This window comes from Trachemys scripta, chromosome 2 (genome assembly GCF_013100865.1).
Source record: "Trachemys scripta elegans isolate TJP31775 chromosome 2, CAS_Tse_1.0, whole genome shotgun sequence".
NCBI classification, from domain to species: domain Eukaryota; kingdom Metazoa; phylum Chordata; order Testudines; family Emydidae; genus Trachemys; species Trachemys scripta.
In genome coordinates, this window is record NC_048299.1 from 243,954,875 (window position 1) to 243,973,214 (window position 18,340).

General features: G+C 42.2%; 1 protein-coding gene across 3 annotated transcripts in view; it reads right to left on the minus strand.

The window, feature by feature from the left end:
* Positions 1-18,340, minus strand: part of STK3 (serine/threonine kinase 3) — a 280,022-nt gene that overhangs the window by 75,589 nt on the left and 186,093 nt on the right. For all 3 annotated transcript variants that reach the window (XM_034763361.1, XM_034763360.1, XM_034763362.1), the window contains exon 10: positions 14,395-14,564. In XM_034763361.1, coding sequence (XP_034619252.1) covers positions 14,395-14,564 — 170 coding nt within the window. The remainder of the gene's footprint in view (positions 1-14,394; positions 14,565-18,340) is intronic.

Genomic DNA, 18,340 nt, shown 5'->3' on the forward strand with positions numbered 1-18,340 from the left:
TTGAAAACAGATGTGGTAAAATCCTTATTCATGCTCAAGAGCATCTTACTCCTCAAGTGTAGACTACAATGGACCACTTGTGGAGGAAAGTGCTATTCAACATGAGTAAAGGGTAGAAGAATCAGGTCCATTGAAATTACCCACAATGGGCCCAATCCAGCACAATTTATTCTGCCAAAACTCCCATTGACTTCAATGGGAGCTTTGTCTGGGCAAATAATGTAGCATTACACAAATAACCAGAAATAGAAACAATCAAATCAGGAAATTCAGAAAGACACCATGACCAGGAGACACAAGGTAACAGAGGTAAGTCTCAATTTTCCGTCTAGCATTAATGGATAGAGAATACACAGATCAGTCCAGTATTCTCAAGTCAGATGACTGCAGGTAAAAATTTAATGAAAAAACAAAACATGAACTTTTGCCTTCAAAAGAGAAAAATCATTATTGAAATATTTTTTTTAAAGCTTAAATTCAGCAGGAAATGATGGCTTTTCATTCACCTGGAAAGTTTCCTACTTGCCAGTGGCAAGTGCATTTCTGAAACCATATCTACAGACATCCATATCTACAACCATACACATATCATCCTTAAAATTTTTCCAATTGTCTTAGATAACTAAATAACTTTACCCCAGTTTTTGAAATGTTTTATGTATTCATTATAGTAAAGTTAGGTAATTCTGCCGGTATTTGAGTTAACCTTATCTGTTTACAGCATCTAAAGCCAAATTAACAGGTTTCTAAGGGTGACTATTGAGTCTGCGTTATATAATTTTTGTTGTTTCAAAACAAATAATTTTATTTTAATATACTTCTATCCTGAATTTGCAGGTACTAAGAAGAAAAGGTTACTCACTTGGTGCAGTAACTGGAGTTCTTTGAGATGCGTGTCCCTGTGGGTGCTCCGCTTTAGGTGTGTATGTGCCACTGCACCTTTTTTGGAGACATTTGATAGCAGTGCCCTTTCTGCCTGGACATGCGCCCTACACATCCTCATGCCTCATACTGAGGCTATATAAGGCTGTGCAGGCAAACTGCCCTCACTTCCTTCTCTACCGCAAAGCTCACAGAGGCAGCTCCGAAGCAGAGGGGAGGAAGGCGGGTAGTGGAGCATCCACAAGGACACCCATCTCGAAAAACTCTAGTTACTGCACAAGGTGAGTCAGAGCTGTAACTAAGCATTTTAGCACCCCGGGCAAGGAATCATATTGGTGCCCCTTCGAGGCAACATGTGGGGGGTCACAAGGTCACTTGCTACCCCGATTTCTGCCTCCTATTTAGCACAGAGATTTTCAAACTGTGGGGTGCACCTCCCTAGGGGGATGCATCCCACAGTTTGAAAACCGTTGCCTCCTGCCAGGAGCCAGCAGAGCCGAAGCTGGTTGGAGCCTCCTTGCCCACTCAGGCCTCTGGCTCTCCATGCTGTGGGAGCTGGGCACTGGCTGGCTGCCTGGCAGACCTCCCTGCCCTGCTCCCCAAGCCAGGCTGCCTCTGCACAGCCGGGTGCTTCCCAGGGCAGGTGGCACAGCTCTGAGCTACATCCCTGACACGCTCTTACCTCTGCTCTGAAAGCCCTTGGTGCCAGCAGGCAATACCACTTGGAGCTGGCCCCTGCCCTGTAGAGATGCATAGCTCCCGAATCGCCAGTCCACAGGCGCAGCAAACTGCTCCCATGGCTACGAGGCAGGAGTGACCTTCAATCCAGCGTTTGTGTTTGGGAAACTTATTTGGCTGATTTGATTGTACCCTCGCAGCTGGTGTTCACGCGCTCAAGAGATGGGTTCGTTATCTTATGTGCATGTATACTGCCTGGCTTTTCTATGCGCAGGATTTGTACCAATGAGAAGCGTTGTAAGCAGGGAAGTGTAAAGAATAAAAGCCCCAGGAAAAGTTCCTGGAGGTAGAGGGGCTTTTCGGCTACCACAGACCTGGTGTTCTGTTTCCTTTCCTGTGTCGTCACCACACTGCCCATAAAGCCTGGCTGCCTTGAGATGCTCCCCAAGGTGCTCCCTGGACTACTCATTCTCTTTGGGCACCTGCCTCTCAGCAGCCTGGTCACAGTCCGCTCACCGCCCGGGGACCTGACACTGCAGCTGGGTCACTCTTCCCACTCTCCCTGCCCGCTGAGCGGAACTGCCCCTTGCTCCCCTCGGCTGCACTGACCCAGTCCCAGCCCCATGGCTGCCAGGCTCATGGTCACACAGCCTGACTTCTGAGCTCGGCCATGCGAGCCCGGTGCCTAGGTGCTGAGGGTAAGAAGCTGCTGGCAGGGCGAACTTGCTCCCACCATCTCCAGAAACCAAGGTCGTGAGAACACAGCAACCCCTAGGGTTACCATATTTCAAGTTCCACATAGAGGACACTGCAAGGGGGAGGAGTTGAAGAAGCTGGAGGGGACATTTTGGGGGAGCTGGAAGGTATATCTGCGGGATGCTGGAGGGGATATCTTGGGGGGGGGCGCTGGAGGTGGGCTGCAAGTGCTGGGGTGGGGGGCTGAGCTGACTTAACGGGGGAGCCCCACCTGCTGGTGTTGAGGGGACGCTGCATGAGGGGGTCCTGCTTTCCCCCTATTCCCTATACCCTTATTTTCCCCATCTCCCTTCCCCACTGCCCCCTGCCCTATCCCCTCTCCGACACTTCCACACCCGCCTGCTCCATTCCTTTATCCCCTTCTCTTCCCCTTGCCCTATCCCATGCCTCTTCCTCCACCTCATCCCCCTTTTTCTATATTCCCCACACACACTGCGGGCACTCACCGTTACACAGAAAATAGGATGAGGGCCATATAGGGCACCCAGCACACGTAGCAGAGGAAGACGACTGGCACTAGGACCCAGGAGGCGGCATCCAGCTTTAGAGGCAGGAGAAGCAGCTCCCGATTCTCCCCTCTGCTCCCTGCCCAGACCTCTACTTGCCGGGGGGTGGGGGAGGCGAGGGGAAGAGCGACAACACCCTCCCCCCCAACTACACCCATGGACTCCGGCTGATGCGGCTGGGCCCAATCCTGCAGGGGTGAGGGGCTGACACCGCTTGGCCTGATCCTGCACTGCCCCATTTTTGCACCCCTGCTGGCTCTGCGCCCTGGGTGGACTGCTCCTCTTTCCCCGCCCTAGTTATGGCCCTGAGGTGCATAACCTCTCCTTCTTTGAGTAGTGTCCCTGGGGGTGCTCCACATTAGGTGATTCCCTAGCAGTAACCCTTTAAGGAGGTGAGAGTTTCAGAAAAGAGTCCATTACTGAAGAAGGAACTGGTTGCCTCCTGCCGCATCTAATCTTGCAGCGTGAATTAGGGCTTACTGGTAGGAAAACATATGCATCAAGGACCATGTTGCAGCTCTGCAGATTTCACTAACCAGAATGTCTTTGAGTAGAGCTACAGACATAGACTGTGATCTTGTCAAGTGTGCAGCCACTCTTATGGGAGGTGTAACCTCAGCTAAACCATAGCAGGCAATAATAAATCCAGAGATTCATTTAGAAAGTCTCTCAGTAGAGACAGGCACTCCCTTAGACCTATTTTCAACAGAAACAAAGGAATCTAGGAGTCTTCCTGAATGGCCTAGTCCTTTCCAAGTAAAAGGCTAACACCCTCTTAACATCTAGTGTAGTATTAAACACAGACTCTTGTGTAGACTGATGAAGCTTAGTAAAAAACTCTGAAGGTGAATGATTTGGCTACAATTCAGAGGACACCTTAGGTAAGAACTTTGGATGAGGTCATAAAGATACCTTCTCCTTGGAGATCAAAGTAAAGGAAGGGTCTGCCATTAGAGCCCCCATATCCCCAACCCTTTGAGTAGAGTTGATGGCTACCAAGAAGGCCGTTTTCATAGACAGATGTAACAGTAAGCATGTAGCTAATGGCTCAAAGGGTTGTCTCATGAGACAGTTAAGAACCAGGTTGAGATCCCAAAGTGGTGTAGCGGCTCTAGTCTATGGACAAAGATTGGTAAGTCCTTTTAGGAATCTCACTGTGGTTGGATAAGCCAAGAAATCTTCCACTGACACATGGAAAGCTGTTATTGAAATGAACCTTGGGATGGAACACATAGAAAGGCCTGAATTTTTCAATTCCAAGAGGTAATCCAAAATTGAGGAAAGAGATGACTGGATAGAAGAAAGATGGCACTGGTTACACCAAATATTACATCATCTCCATTTCTGAAGTAAGTATGTCTAGTAGATTCCTTTTTGCTATCTAACAGTATCTTTTGTACTTCCGATACACATGTGGTCTCTAGTCCCAAGAACCATTGAGGAATCAAGTTTGTAGTTGCATTACATTCAGATTGAGGTGAAGCATCTGATTCATATCCTGAGATGACAATAAAGGTTTAATTGGGAGCAGCCACGGAGACAAAGAGGTGAGTTTGATGAGGTAAGGAAAGCAAACTTTGGCTTGGTCCTGCCTGTTCTTGATAAGGACCTTTGGCTTGGTCCTGCCTGTTCTTGATAAGGACCTTTGAGAGCAATGGAGTTGGAGGTTATGCATAGAAGAGACCCTTTGTCCATGTAACAAGGAAAACATCTCCTAGAGATTGGGGATCAAGGCCTCCTCTGGAACAGAATTTCCTGCACTTTGTGTTGGCTGCCACGGCAAAAGGATCAACGTGTGGAAATCCCCAAGCTAGGAATATTTTATTGAGGACTCAAGAGTCAACTCCCATTCATAATTCAGGGAGAAAAAGTCTGCTCAGGTTGTCTGCCATGTTGTTTTGTATACCCAGGAGATAAGAAGCCAAGATGAGTACCCAATTAGCTATGCACCCATTCTGAAGCTTTATCACTTTAGTGCAGAATGAGAGAAAATGTGCTCCACCCTGACAATTGATATAGTACATGCACACTATGTTGTCTGTCATGAGCTCAATGGACTTGTTTTTGAGTAGGAGAAGAAAGTGGAGGCAAGCATTTCTGACCACACTTAATTCCAACAGATTGATGGGCAAGTGTTGTTCCTGTTGCGACCATTTGCCTTGAGGACCCAAATGTGCTTCCGACCCCAAGAGGGAAGCGTCAATATTAATATGACTGTAGGAGAGTTCTGGCTGAACAGGATTCCTGCACAAACTTTGAATAGATTAATAGACCAAGGGAGTGACTGTAGGACCTGACTGCATACAGATACCTGTTTACTGGCTACATAAAACAGCCCTGAGCCACACCTGGAGATATCAAAGAGGCAACCTAGTGTTTTGTGTCCCAGCAGTTGCAGACATGTCCTTGCTGGAACTTGAGGGCTGAACTGCACTCTTTGTTTGAGGTTCTCTACAGCAATGAATCTCCCAAGAGAGAGATAAGCGCTCCCTGATATCAAATCCATTAGCCCTCGTATAAAGAGAATTCACTGTATAGGGGGTCAAGATTGATTTCTCAAGATTTAACTGCAGGGCTAGACTTTGGAATAGTGCAGTTGTTGTTTGAACTGCCAACCATACCTCCTGATATGACGGACCCTTGAGGAGACAATCTTCAAGATAGGGAAAGACAGTTATTCCTCAATGACAGAGGCAGGCAGCTACAACCGCCAATATTTTTGAGGACACCCTTGGACAGATGAAAGGCCAAAGAGTAGGACCTGGTACTTGTAACAATTGTGATTGAAAATGAAACAAAGAAATCTTATGAAAAGGATGAATCCACTACGTGGAAGTAGCAATCTTTGACGCTGCGTGCCGCAAACCAGTCCTCTAATTCCAGGGAGGGAATTATAGCTGCTAGCAACACCATCCTGAATTTCTGATGTCTGACATGCTTGTTCAATTGTTTGAGATCTAGTATTGGTCTCTTGCCCCCATTTTTCTTGGGTATCAGAAAATATCCAGAACAGAACCATTGTCCCCTGTGTTGAAGTGGGACTGGCTCTATGGTACTAGGCTTAGGAATGATGAGATCTCCAGTGTCAGCAATTGCTCATGAGAGGAGTCCCTGAGAGGAATGGGTAAGAGGGTTGGAAGGGCAGGGTGGAGGTAAATTGGATAGTATAACCTGAAGTAATGGCCTCTAATACCCATTTATCTGATGTTACCATGCTTGATGAAATAGAGAGAGGCAGTATCCAAATTGAGGAAGGAGGATTGTGTCAGACAGCTGATAAAACCTGGTCATTGGGTGATCTGGACTCTTGACCAAACTATCAAAACTGGTGTGAGGAGGATGCTAAAGGCTGGGATGAAGCAGTCAAGGTAGCTGCAGGCTCTTTGTTTAAAAACCTCAACTTCTTAGCCGGTGGCCTACGGAAAGTGGAAAACTGAGCAGCGGGGGATCTTTGTGCTGATTGAGAACTGCTAAACTTCCTTTTATTTTCAGGCATGTGTATCCCACAAGACCCTAGATCCTTTAGAGTATGAAGCAAGTAATCCGTGGAATCTGTGAAAAGCTTCTGGCCATCAAAAGGTAAATCTTCCACAGTCAATTGTACCTCCTGTGGAAACTCAGACAACTGAAGCCAGGAAGCTTCCTCACCACTAGTGCAGCGTAAACAGACTTGTCTGCAGTGTCTGCAAATCAAGAGAAGCCTGCAGTGAAATTTTTGCAAAAAGCTGACCCTCCTTTATTATGGCGCTGAACTGTTCTCAATGATCCTGTGGTAAATGGTCAATAAAAGTATTAAACTTCTCATAGTTCAGTTAGTCATAATTTGACATCAGTGCCTGGTGGTTAGCTATTCTGAATGGAAGTGTTGCTGATGAATAGCTGTTACGACCAAACAAGTTTTGTCTGTCCGCATTCATTGACTGCATCCACAACCACAAAATTTGATGCTGGATGAGAAAAAAACCCTCAGAATTCCTGGCCGGAACATACTATTTATCAAACCTCTTGCATGTGGCAGGGTTGGGGGAGGTTGCTGGAGTTTGCCAGATGGACTCCATCATTAGTATTCTATACTTAATTTCCCTGTTTTTACTGGATCTTCCCTTAAAAGAAGAAGAAATTTTACACTTGCTAAGAACGTGAGAGTGTCCCAAGCAACAAATGCAGTGGGAGTGCTAGTCACTAGCAGGCATCTTTTACATCCTGGGGAGCCCAGCATTCCTGACAGAAGAAAATGTTGTTCAAGCCCCTCAGTAGGGGAAAAAGAAAAACAAAAATGTGTGTGTATATTTTAAGAAAATGGGAACAAATGTTCCAACTATATGGTACTAAACCTACTACTACTAAGAACTAACTATAAAGCTAAAAGACTAATAAAGCGGGGGAAAGGTACACAGTGACCAGGCACATGCTAGACTCCATCACTGGCCAAAGGTGGTTGAGAAGAAACTGATGGCAGCTCACCAGCACAGACTTATATAGCCTTTGTACCGGGCACGAGGATGTGTAGGATGCATGTGTAGGCAAAACAGTGACTGCTACCAAAAATCTCCAGTCAAAGTCGCAGGGGCACGTGTGTGCCTAAAGTGAAACACCCATAGGGACACTACTCGAAGAAGAAAGGTTGATATTTTTTGGTTAGTATTTGGAAAACTAGCAAATAAAATAGACTAGGAAATTGACTATTTAGCAGTACAACACAAAGAAAATATACCTTCTGGATTGAAGAACTTATGCCCCAATTCTGCACATGCATAAACCAATTGAATGCTTGCAGGAATAAGTGGTAATCCCAATATCTTATTTCTCTGAATGCAAAAATAATCCACCCCATTTCATTTATTTAAAAACTCTTGTATAAGCAAAATATCTTAAATATTTCCTTTAGTATTAACTTTGTTTAAAACTAAAATATGCATCTGACTTTTTCTTTTTTTAATTAATTGCAAAGTTTGACTGGCACATCTTCCCTTCTACACTGCATTAACAAAAGCCAGATGCACTAATAAACTTGATATTACTTTTCCCTCTCCAGACATCTGAATATGGTCTGTTACCCTCCATTATTGTGGCACTTTTTGTTCTGCCCTTCTGGCTAAAGACTAAAGTATTTGTTGGCTGCCACCATTGGCACATTATGTATTTGCCTCGGGGAGTGTGGTAGAACATAGTACAATCCTCCTCCCTTTTACAGAACCATCGTATCATCTTCCATATGAGACTGGCCACTACCATCTGACATAGTGCTAGCTCTTCCACCTGGTATCACAGAGCACTAGTACCATATGTTAGCATTAGAGTGGGTCTGGAGCAGCGTCCTTACTTTAGAATTAAAGTGTTAACCTTCGATCCCTAGACAAACATAGCAGTCACTATTGCCTGTATTCACTTTTAGAATCTCTATCTTGGTCCCATTAAGTATAATTCCACTTGAGATAGAATAGAGTTCTTTAGTAATAAAAGTTCTCCATTATTTATCTTTTTCATTAATGATTTAAAAGACTGTATGTCAGTAATCTAAAAAATTAATGTTGATTTCATAAAAGTAGGAAATTTATTATGCATGCTTCCCAGAGATTTATCCTTTTGGAAAGTCTCTTGCAGACCTCTCAGCAATAGTGGCAATAATTTTTTCCAAAGCATTCTAATTAAAAAATAAAACAAAAACATTTCTGACTGCTTAAAAACTAACTGAAGTATTTTGAAAACAAATAAATACATAACAATTCTCCTAATGGTTAAAACCAATGGTCCATCTAATCCAGTATCTTGTCTCTGACAGCAGCCAGTACCAGATGCTTCCGAGAAAGAAACCATAGTGAACAATTACGGAATAACCTGCCCACAGAAGATTCTTGCCTGTCAGTAACTGGTTGGCTTATGTCTTGAATCATGAAGGTTTTTGTCCCATCCCAAATTAAAACATTAATCCTAAATAAAGTAACTTATACTTTTATTCTTGTTATCCATATAAAGGTCTAATCCTTTTTTAATCTTCTTAGCCTCAATAATGTATTTTGCAACAACTGCCACAAATTAATATTGTTATAGTTATGTTGGTCCTAGGATATGAGAGAGACAAGATGGGTGAAGTAATATGCCCCAGACCTGAAGGGCTCTGTGGAGCTCAAAAGCCTTGTCTCTTTCACCCACTGCTGTTGGTCCACTAAAATATATTGGACCCATCTTGTCTCTCACAAATTAATATTGTGTAAAAACATATTCAAGTTTTAGTAGGTTTTAAAAACAGCATCACCACTTCAGGTAACTTTTAAAATGTTGTTTGTAATTTTTTGTGCTACTGGTTCATTCTATTAATCATCTGAGATCTCAAATAATTTTGAATATTTATTTATTTATTTATTTTAAAAATCATTTCAGTTGAATTTTAAAAAAGCTAAAGCACTGAAGAGGTTCAGCAACAATAAGTCACTACACAATTTCTCGCTAAAGATTATAAATTATTTAGGCCTTGATCTTGCAAATACTTACACATAGCAAACAACTTGATACATGTGAGTAGTCTCACTGAGTTCAATGGTACTATTGCTAAGCTAGTGAGGAGGGCTTTAAACTAGGTTCGCCGGGTGATGGTGACCTAAGCCCGGAGGTAAGTGGGGACGTGGGATACTGGGAGGAAACACAAGGAGGAGGGTGCAACAAGGGAATCCTCCTTGGCTCATACTGAGAAAGCAGGGCAATCGGCTAGTTATCTTAGGTGCCTGCAAATGAACGCAAGAAGCCTGGGAAACAAGCAGGAAGAATTGGAAGTCGGTAGGGTAACTCACATGACTGGTGCACTGTCATGGATGAGTATAAACTGTTCAGAAAGGACAGGCAGGGGAGAAAAGGTGGAGGAGTTGCACTGTATATAAGGGAGCAGTATGATTTCTCAGAGCTACAATATGAAACTGGAGAAAAGCCCATTGAGATCTTTGAGTTAAGTTTAGAGGCGAGAGCAACAAGGGTGATGTGGTGGGCACCTGCTATAGACCACTAGGCCAGGAGGATGAGGTAGATGAGGCTTTCTTCGGACAACTAACAGAAGTTTCCAGATCACAGGCCCTGGTTCTCATGGGGGACTTCAATCACCCTGACATCTTCTGGGAGAGCAATACAGCAGTGCACACACAATCCAGGAAGTTTTTGGAGTGTGTTGGGGACAACTTCCTGGTGCAAGTGCTGGAGGAACCAACTAGGGGCCATGCTCCTCTTGACGTGCTGCTCACAAACAGGGAAGAATTGGTAAGGGAAGTACAAGTGGGTGGCAACCTGGGCAGCAGTGACCATGAGATGATCAAGCTCAGGATCCTGACAAAAGGAAGAAAGGAGAGCACCAGGATATGGACCCTGGACTTCAGAAAAGCAGACTTTGACTCCCTCAGGGAACTGATGGGCAGGATCCCCTGGGAGGTTAATATGAGGGGGAAAGGAGTCCAGGACAACTGGCTGTATTTTAAAGAAGCTTTATTGAGGGTGCAAGAACAAACCATCCTGATGTGCAGTAAGAATTGCAAATATAGCAGGCGACCAACTTGGCTTAACAGAGAAATCTTCAGTGACCTTAAAAACAAAAAGGAAGCTTACAAGATGTGGAAACTTGAACAGATGACTAGGGAGGAGTATAAAAATATTGCTCGAGCATTCAGGGGTGTAATCAGGAAGGCCAAAGCACAATTGGAGTTGCAGCTAGCAAGGGATATGAAGGGTAACAAGAAGGATTTCTACAGGTATGTTAGCAAGAAGAAGGTGGTCAGGGAAAGCGTGAGACCTTTACTGAATGGGGGAGGCAACCTAGTGACAGATGATGTGGAAAAAGCTGAAGTACTCAATGTTTTTTTTGCCTTGGTCTTCACAGACAAGGTCAGCTCCCAGACTGCTGCACTAGACAACACAGTATGGGGAGGAGGTGAGCAGCCCTCACTAATGAAAGAAAAGGTTAAGACCTATTTAGAAAAGCTGACATGCACAGGTCCAGGGGCCGGATCTAATGCATCCGAGGGTGCTGAGGGAGTTGGCTGATGTGATTGCAGAGCCATTGGCCATTATCTTTTAAAATTCGTGGTAAGCGGGGGAGGTCCCAGACGATTGGAAAAAGGGAAATATAGTGCCCATCTTCAAAAAAAAGAGAAGAAGGAGAATCCAGGGAACTACAGACCAGTCATCCTCACCTCAGTCCCTGGAAAAATCATGGAGCAAGTCCTCAAGGAATCCATTTTGAAGCACTTGGGAGAAGAGGAAGGTGATCAGGAACAGTCAACATAGATTCACAAAGGGCAAGTCATGCCTAACCAACCTGATTGCCTTCTATGATGAAATAACTGTCTCTGTGGATACTGGTAAAGCAAGTGGACGTGATATATCTTGACTTTAGCAAAGCTTTTGATATGGTCTCCCACAGTATTCTTGCAAGCAAGTTAAAAAAGTATGGATTGGATGAATGGACTAGAAGATGGATAGAAAGCTGGCTAGAACATTGGGCTCAACGGGTAGTGATCAACTGCTCGATGTCTAGTTGGCAGCCAGTATCAAGTGGAGTGCCCCAGGGGTCTGTCCTGGGGCTGGTTTTGTTCAACATCTTCACTAATGATCTGGATGATGGGATGGATTGCACCCTCAGTAAGTTCACTGATGACATTAAGCTCGGGGGAGAGGTAGATACACTGGAGGGTAGGGATAGGCTCCAGAGTAACCTAGACAAATTGGAGGATTGGACCAAAAGAAATCTGATGAGGTTCAACAAGGGCATGTACAGAGTTCTGCCCTTAGGACAGAAGAATCCCATGCACTGCTACAGGCTGGAGACCAACTGCCTAAGCGGCAGTCCTGCAGAAAAGGACCTGGGGATTACAGTGGACGAGAAGCTGGATATGAGTCAACAGTGTGCCCGTGTTGCCAAGAAGGCTAACGGCATATTGGGCTTCATTAGTAGGAGCATTGCCAGCAGATCGAGGGAAGTGATTATTCCCCTCTATTTGGCGCTGGTGAGGCTACATTTGGAGTATTGCATCCAGTTTTTGGGCCCCCCACTACAGAAAGGACGTGGACAAATAGGAGAGAGTCCAGCGGAGGGCAACGAAAATGATTAGTGGGCTGGAGCACATGACTTATGAGGAGAAGCTGAAGGAACTGGGCTTGTTTAGTCTGCAGAAGAGAAGAGTAAGGGGGGGGATTTGATGGCAGCCTTCAACTACCTGAAGGGGGTTTCCAAAGAGGATGGAGATAGGCTGTTTTCAGTGGTGGCAGATGACAGAACAAGGACTAATGGTCTCAAGTTGCAGTGAGGGAGGTCTAGGTTGGATATTAGGAAAAACTATTTCACTAGGAGGGTGGTGAAGCACTGGAATGGGTTACCTAGGGAAGTGGTGGAATTTCCATCCTTAGAGGTTTTGAAGGCCCTGCAGCGGGGTGGTCACCCGCTCCAGCCGTAAAGGGCTTAAAACAGCCCAGGAGAGGGCGGTGGCTGGGAAAAGCAGTTCCCAGGCTGAGTGGGGAAGTAAGCTCAGCTGTGGCCACGCCCCAAGTAGGGCTCAGCTGGCCCTTATAAGAGGGCAGTAGGCCAGGAGCACAGACAGACTCTCTCTCTAGCCTGGTGAGAGGGAGGGACCTGGCTGCTGGGAGTGTACCAAGGTACTTGAGGTGGAGCAGGGCTGGGGGAAGGCCCAGGGAGCTGGGGAGCTCCGGCCTGGAAACCCCCAGGCTGTGGCCTAGTGGAAGGCCAAATAGGTACTGGGGTTGCAGGGGTCAGCCCAAAAAAGGTAGGCAGAGGCAGCAGGTCCAAACCCCCTTGCCTAGGATGAGTGGCATTTATACTGCAGTCTGCCCCAGTGAACGGGAGCTAGATGGAGACTGGGCAGTAGCCAAAGACTGAGGCGAGGTGGGGATAGTGGGTGGGGGTTCCCTGGGGAGGGGAGACCCAGAGACTGAGGGGTGTACTGCCAGGGGGCAGCACCCCGGCATGCAAGGGGCACCGGGTCCAGGAGGGACTTGGGGGCCAGGAAAAGCAGGACACCGGCCTGCAGAGGGCGCTCCGATGGCTGGAGAGCTAATTCCCAGAAGGTACCAGAAGGAGGTGCCGCAGGGGTGAGTCCCGTACGGTTACAGGCCCGGCTTGACAAAGCCCTGGCTGGGATGATTTAGTTGGGGTTGGTCCTGCTTTGAGCAGGGATTTGGACTAGATGACCTCCTGAGGTCTTCCAACCCTGATCTTCTATGAGTCTATGATTTGTGTGTGTAAATTTACATGTGGATAAATGAGCACAGGATCAGGACCTTAGAATTTACAAATATATTCACTGTGTTTGTAATTATCAGCCCATCTATAAAAGCAAAACAGTTTTTACAACAGTTCTACAGAAAATTTATTACCACCATAATAAACCACATTTAGATACAGATAGTTATTTTCCAATGAATAATGCACTAGTTATTTCACTGGCTGATTATAAAGATGCTGGCTATTGTATCTTTGTAGTCTAGAAAAAAAAAGTGTACTTATTCAAAAGTTTTATTCTCCTACAGCAACAGTTTATACTGTGCTGTTTCACTTGCCATATCATAGTAGCTGAAATTTAAGAGTCAGCTTTATTTAGAAAGACAGTAAGTAAAAACTGAGAAAAAAATCCTACACCTACAGCTGTTTTTCTCTTTCTGAAGGTATCTTGTGACCAAATTTAGCTACTACAGAGTAGTGAAGGAAAGAACATGTTAAAGCTACAATAGATATGTTAAATTCCTTTGTTTAGAAAGGTTAGAAAATATAAAAGAGTGGGGGGAGGAGTGGGAGAAAGCTGTAATAGCTATACATCACATGTCCAAATCAGTCTTATCAGTTTATTTATTTCATTTTGATAAAAGAACATTTTAAAACTATATAAGTTTACTGGCTGCTTAGGAACAGTTCTTTTTGGCTCATCATATTTTTCATTGTTATCTTAAAAAAACAACAACCCACATTTTGAAGAAAAAGACATTCAAGCTAGTGTAACAGAGAGCAAACAGATCCGTGTATTATTTCTAAAGATGTAATAGTTTGTTCCAGAAATCACAGGAATTGTAATACAAGTTGTACCAAAAGGCTCAAAGGACACATTAAGTGATCTTATTCAATCTACTTAGGAGATATGTAAATTGCTCTGCCTAGTTTAAAATTCTTTCTACATGTCTCACTTGAGATACTAACTCAAAAAAAAAAAAAAAACCCACTTACAGTATTCTCATATATTTGAAGGCTTTAATAAACTAGGTCACACAACCAGTTTGACAAAAATAAACTATGATACAAAATAGAAAAGCGCCAAGAATACATTTACTGAAAGGAATTTTTTTTAATGTTTTCCCTCAAACCTACCACTCTCTTTTAGAAGTCATGTTCTGTGTTAGACAAATGTGTTAGTATAACAGTTAGAAAATGACTTTACTATTAAATATTTGGAAGGAATCCTTGAAAGATGACTTATTTTGTTTGCACTACTAGAAAGCTATAGAAAGGATTAATTCATTTTAGCGTACATAAAATAAACAGTATGCAAGGAAGTAAACATTAGAAAAGTAACACTGTAAATGTACTTACAAAATCAAAATCTCCATCTTGAGGGACTTTCCAGTTATCAGGATATTTGGATATGTGGTAGGGTTCAGGCATATTCTGATTACAGTTTTCATGGCTTTTATTCTTGGAATCTTGTTTATCAAAGTAGTCCATGAAAGAAGGTCTTTGTACTTGCGGTGAAGTAGCATTTCCTTAGTTGAAAGGAAAGGAAAAGTTAAAACTGTCTGAAGGGGAAGATTTACTGCCCTACAAAATAAGCTATGTTTATGAATTTATTGGACTAACTTTACAGTGATTCATGTAATGTCTATTTAATGTTATACAAACTCAAATATCAGTATGTACTAAAAAAAATAATACAAAGTTGTAGCAGTTTAATTAAAGATGTGATTTTTAAACTGAATTAGCAAAACTGGTGCACAGATGGTGTATAGACGACAAATAAATGACTTCACCGGCAGTTGAGAGTACTCCGTATATAACAGGATCATAGCCTTACAGAGCAGATGGCTAGAAAATGCCATATAAATTATGGCATGACCTGCCACTCTATCATTCTTTTCATAAAAGAATTATGTCTGAAATATGTTGCCATTTGTGGGACGTCAAAAGAGTTCACCCATTGAATAGGACAGTTAATCTATTACACAGAAAAAACACTATATTGGCTCTATGTAACTCTCCCCCCAGAGGCTACATCCAGAATAAAAGAATACTATGAATCATAAAATGCTGTACTCAAATTATATAAATATTATAAATATACAAATCTACCAGTACAATACAAAACATAATGACAATAATTAAGCAATTTGCAAACACCTACAAGATAATAAGGTGATAAGTAACAGTCAGCATGGATTTGTGAAAAACAAATTGTGTCAAACCAACCTAATAGCTTTCTTTGACAAGGTAACAAGCCTTGTGGAAGTGGGGTAGCAGTAGATGTGGTATACCTTGACTTTAGTAAGGCTTTTGATACTGTCTTGCATGACCTTCTCATAAACAAACTAGGGAAATAGAACCTAGATGGAGCTACTCTAAGGTGGGTGCAAACATAATTCTGGGATGCATTAGCAGGAGTGTCGTAAACACTTCCATGTTACTCGGTGCTGATTAAGCCTCAACTGGAATATTGTGTCCAATTCTGGGCACCACATTTCAAGAAAGACAAATTGGAGAAAGTCCAGAGAAGAGCAACAAAAATGATTAAAGGTCTAGAAAGCATGACCTATGAGGGAAGTCTGAAAAAAAAATGGGTTTGTTTAGTCTGGAGAAGAGAAGACTGAGAGGGGACATGATAATAGTTTTCAAGTACATTAGAAGTTGTTACAAGGAGAGAGAGAAAAATTATTCTCGTTAACCTCTGAGGAAAGGACAAGAAGTAATGGGCGTAAATAGCAGCAAGGGCGGTTTAGGTTGGCCATTACGAAAAACTTCCTAAATCTCAGGGTAGTTAAGTACTAGAATAAATTCCCTAAAAAGGTTGTGGAATGTCTGTCATTGGAGATTTTTAAGAGCAAGTTAGACAAACACCTGTCATGGATGGTAGATAATCCTTAGTGCTGCCTTAAGTGCAGGGGACTGAACTAGAAGACCTCTCAAGGTCCCTTCCAGTCCTAACGATTCTCTGATTCTATGACAAGCACAAGTAATCTATGTGAAATTAAAAACAAGAATGCTAGACAAAACTACTTTTTTATTATAAGCATTAAAAGCAAACTAAGAAAAAACATAGATTGGGTAGAATTATCCTGTTTTAAAGAGAGAATAAACTACAGCTAGGGCGGAGGATGAGGAGAATGTTGCAAACATCTTTTTAGGCATATGTATAATGTATGAGTGTGTGGGCTTTCTGATCTGCTGGGAAAAGAAATTTCAGCAAGCAAACCTAGACTGTGGTACACCGTAGTATATTTAAGAATTGTAAAACAACTACAATGTGTATGCTTGCACTTTATTTAATTTAAGGAGGGGTTTTTTTTTTTTTTTTTTTGGTCTCAGTTCCTGTAAAGTAACCAGGCACAAAAGCGTGATATATTCAAAGGATGCCATTAATTTTACCTAAAGAAGCCCACAGACATACAAAAAACAACTTTTATTAACTATTTTTCCTTTAAGGGTTTGGAGGAAGCAGAGCAGTACAGGGTAGACTGATTAAAATCAAAGTTGTTTAAATCACCAATTTTAATCATGATTTAAATCAGTGAGCAGTTGTTTAAATAATCAATTTTAATCATCTTTTCTATTTTCATGTTTTATTTATTTTCTTAAAGAAAGATTTATTTTCATTGATAACCACTAAAACATGTTGATTTACAACTGAATTGAGTCTTTATACTAAACATAGTACTATTTTTTACTAAGCAGGAAGATACACTCTATCTATAAACATTAGCATAGCTTAATTTACATTTATTGAGATTCTTAATTTTTACCATTCTTATGTTAGAAAACGGTAAATGACGCATTTCTAATTTACTAGATGATGAACTTTTTAACTGTGATTTATGTCAAGCTCTATTTAGATGGAAATTAAAATTCAATTAAAAATGCACAAAACTAGCATTTATTTATTTTATTTACATTAAATAAAACTACCTTAAATGTGCTGGATACATAAGACAAAAAAAATCAAAAAGTTTATCAAAACACTTTTTGCATTAAAAGTAACTGATTTTTTAAGCAAAGGAAGCCTTATTTTAAGGTAGTGAATTGAACTTATTGTTCCTAGTCATCACGTCCTTCAAGATTTTAGAATTAATAGATCTCTTCCTCTCACAACTAGTTTACTTTCCTGCTTTTTCAGCTGCCAACTGGTTTCTTAACTTTGAATGAACTAGTCATTGAACTGACATAGTTCAATAAATTGTAATGAAGAAAATATTCTCTCTGGACCTGCAGAAGAGACTGGTTTAGGACTTCAACAAACTCTGGGGTCCAGGAACTTAACCATTGACTTCCTCAAGCTCTGTGGTCTGATTTTTCTTTAAAACTTTAGAAGCAAACATATATTGCTTAATACAATTTTTGTGTTTAATTTACATGATTTTAACACATTATTATATGTTTAGGCCTTAACATATGTTGTCAATTTCAAATTTAATTTTAAATTGTTTTTTTAATAAACCAATATTTAATTTAAATTTTAAAAAATCCATTTCCCCCCCAAAAAACAAAACAATTGATTTTTATCCACCCTGGAGCAGGACTGGAGAGTGCAAGTAGCCTGGTTAATATTTTCTGAGTAGCCCACAAAATTAGCCTCCCCTCAGTTAGCCAGAATCACAGGTATATGAAAAAAAACACAATCAAATATAATTTGGTATTAGACTTCCTATAAATTTAATAAAATAAACTTATTCATTTTTTTCCCCCTTTCTACTTTTATTCATCCAACTTTTTCTTTCTAAGGTACATTGGTGAATCTTTTCCTCTGTCTTTCTGGGTTTTGCTTGTTTGGTTTTCCCCATTCACTATAATTTTACTGCAATATTAGTAGTTGATCTCGTTTCTTTTCACTCACTAACCTTTATTTCTGAATTGTGTTTTCTCCCTACTGCCTCATCTTCATTCAGCTATTCTCTCCTCCATGCCCTCTCTACATCTTTCTGTTCTAGTAAGCTTTTCCTCTGAGTTTCTCATTCTTTCAACTGTTTTCTTTTTTTTAATATCAGCTTCCCCATTCCCCAGAGCCTGCTCACTTAACTCTTCCACTCCTCTCTATCCACGGTGCTTCCTCCATTTATTCTGCGACGTTTTCACATAAATGTATGCATGTTTCCACACTTTACCCAAGTCTCCCTCAGCTATTGCCCCAGTTCCCTTTGTAAGCCCAGGCAGTTGCTGCCTCTATTCATCTTCTCTTAAACACGGACAACCACACACACATGCACCAATGAGCCAAATTCAAGGCTGATCCAATGTCTCTGCTTCAGGTCCTGTTTCTACTTCCTCTCCTAAGGCC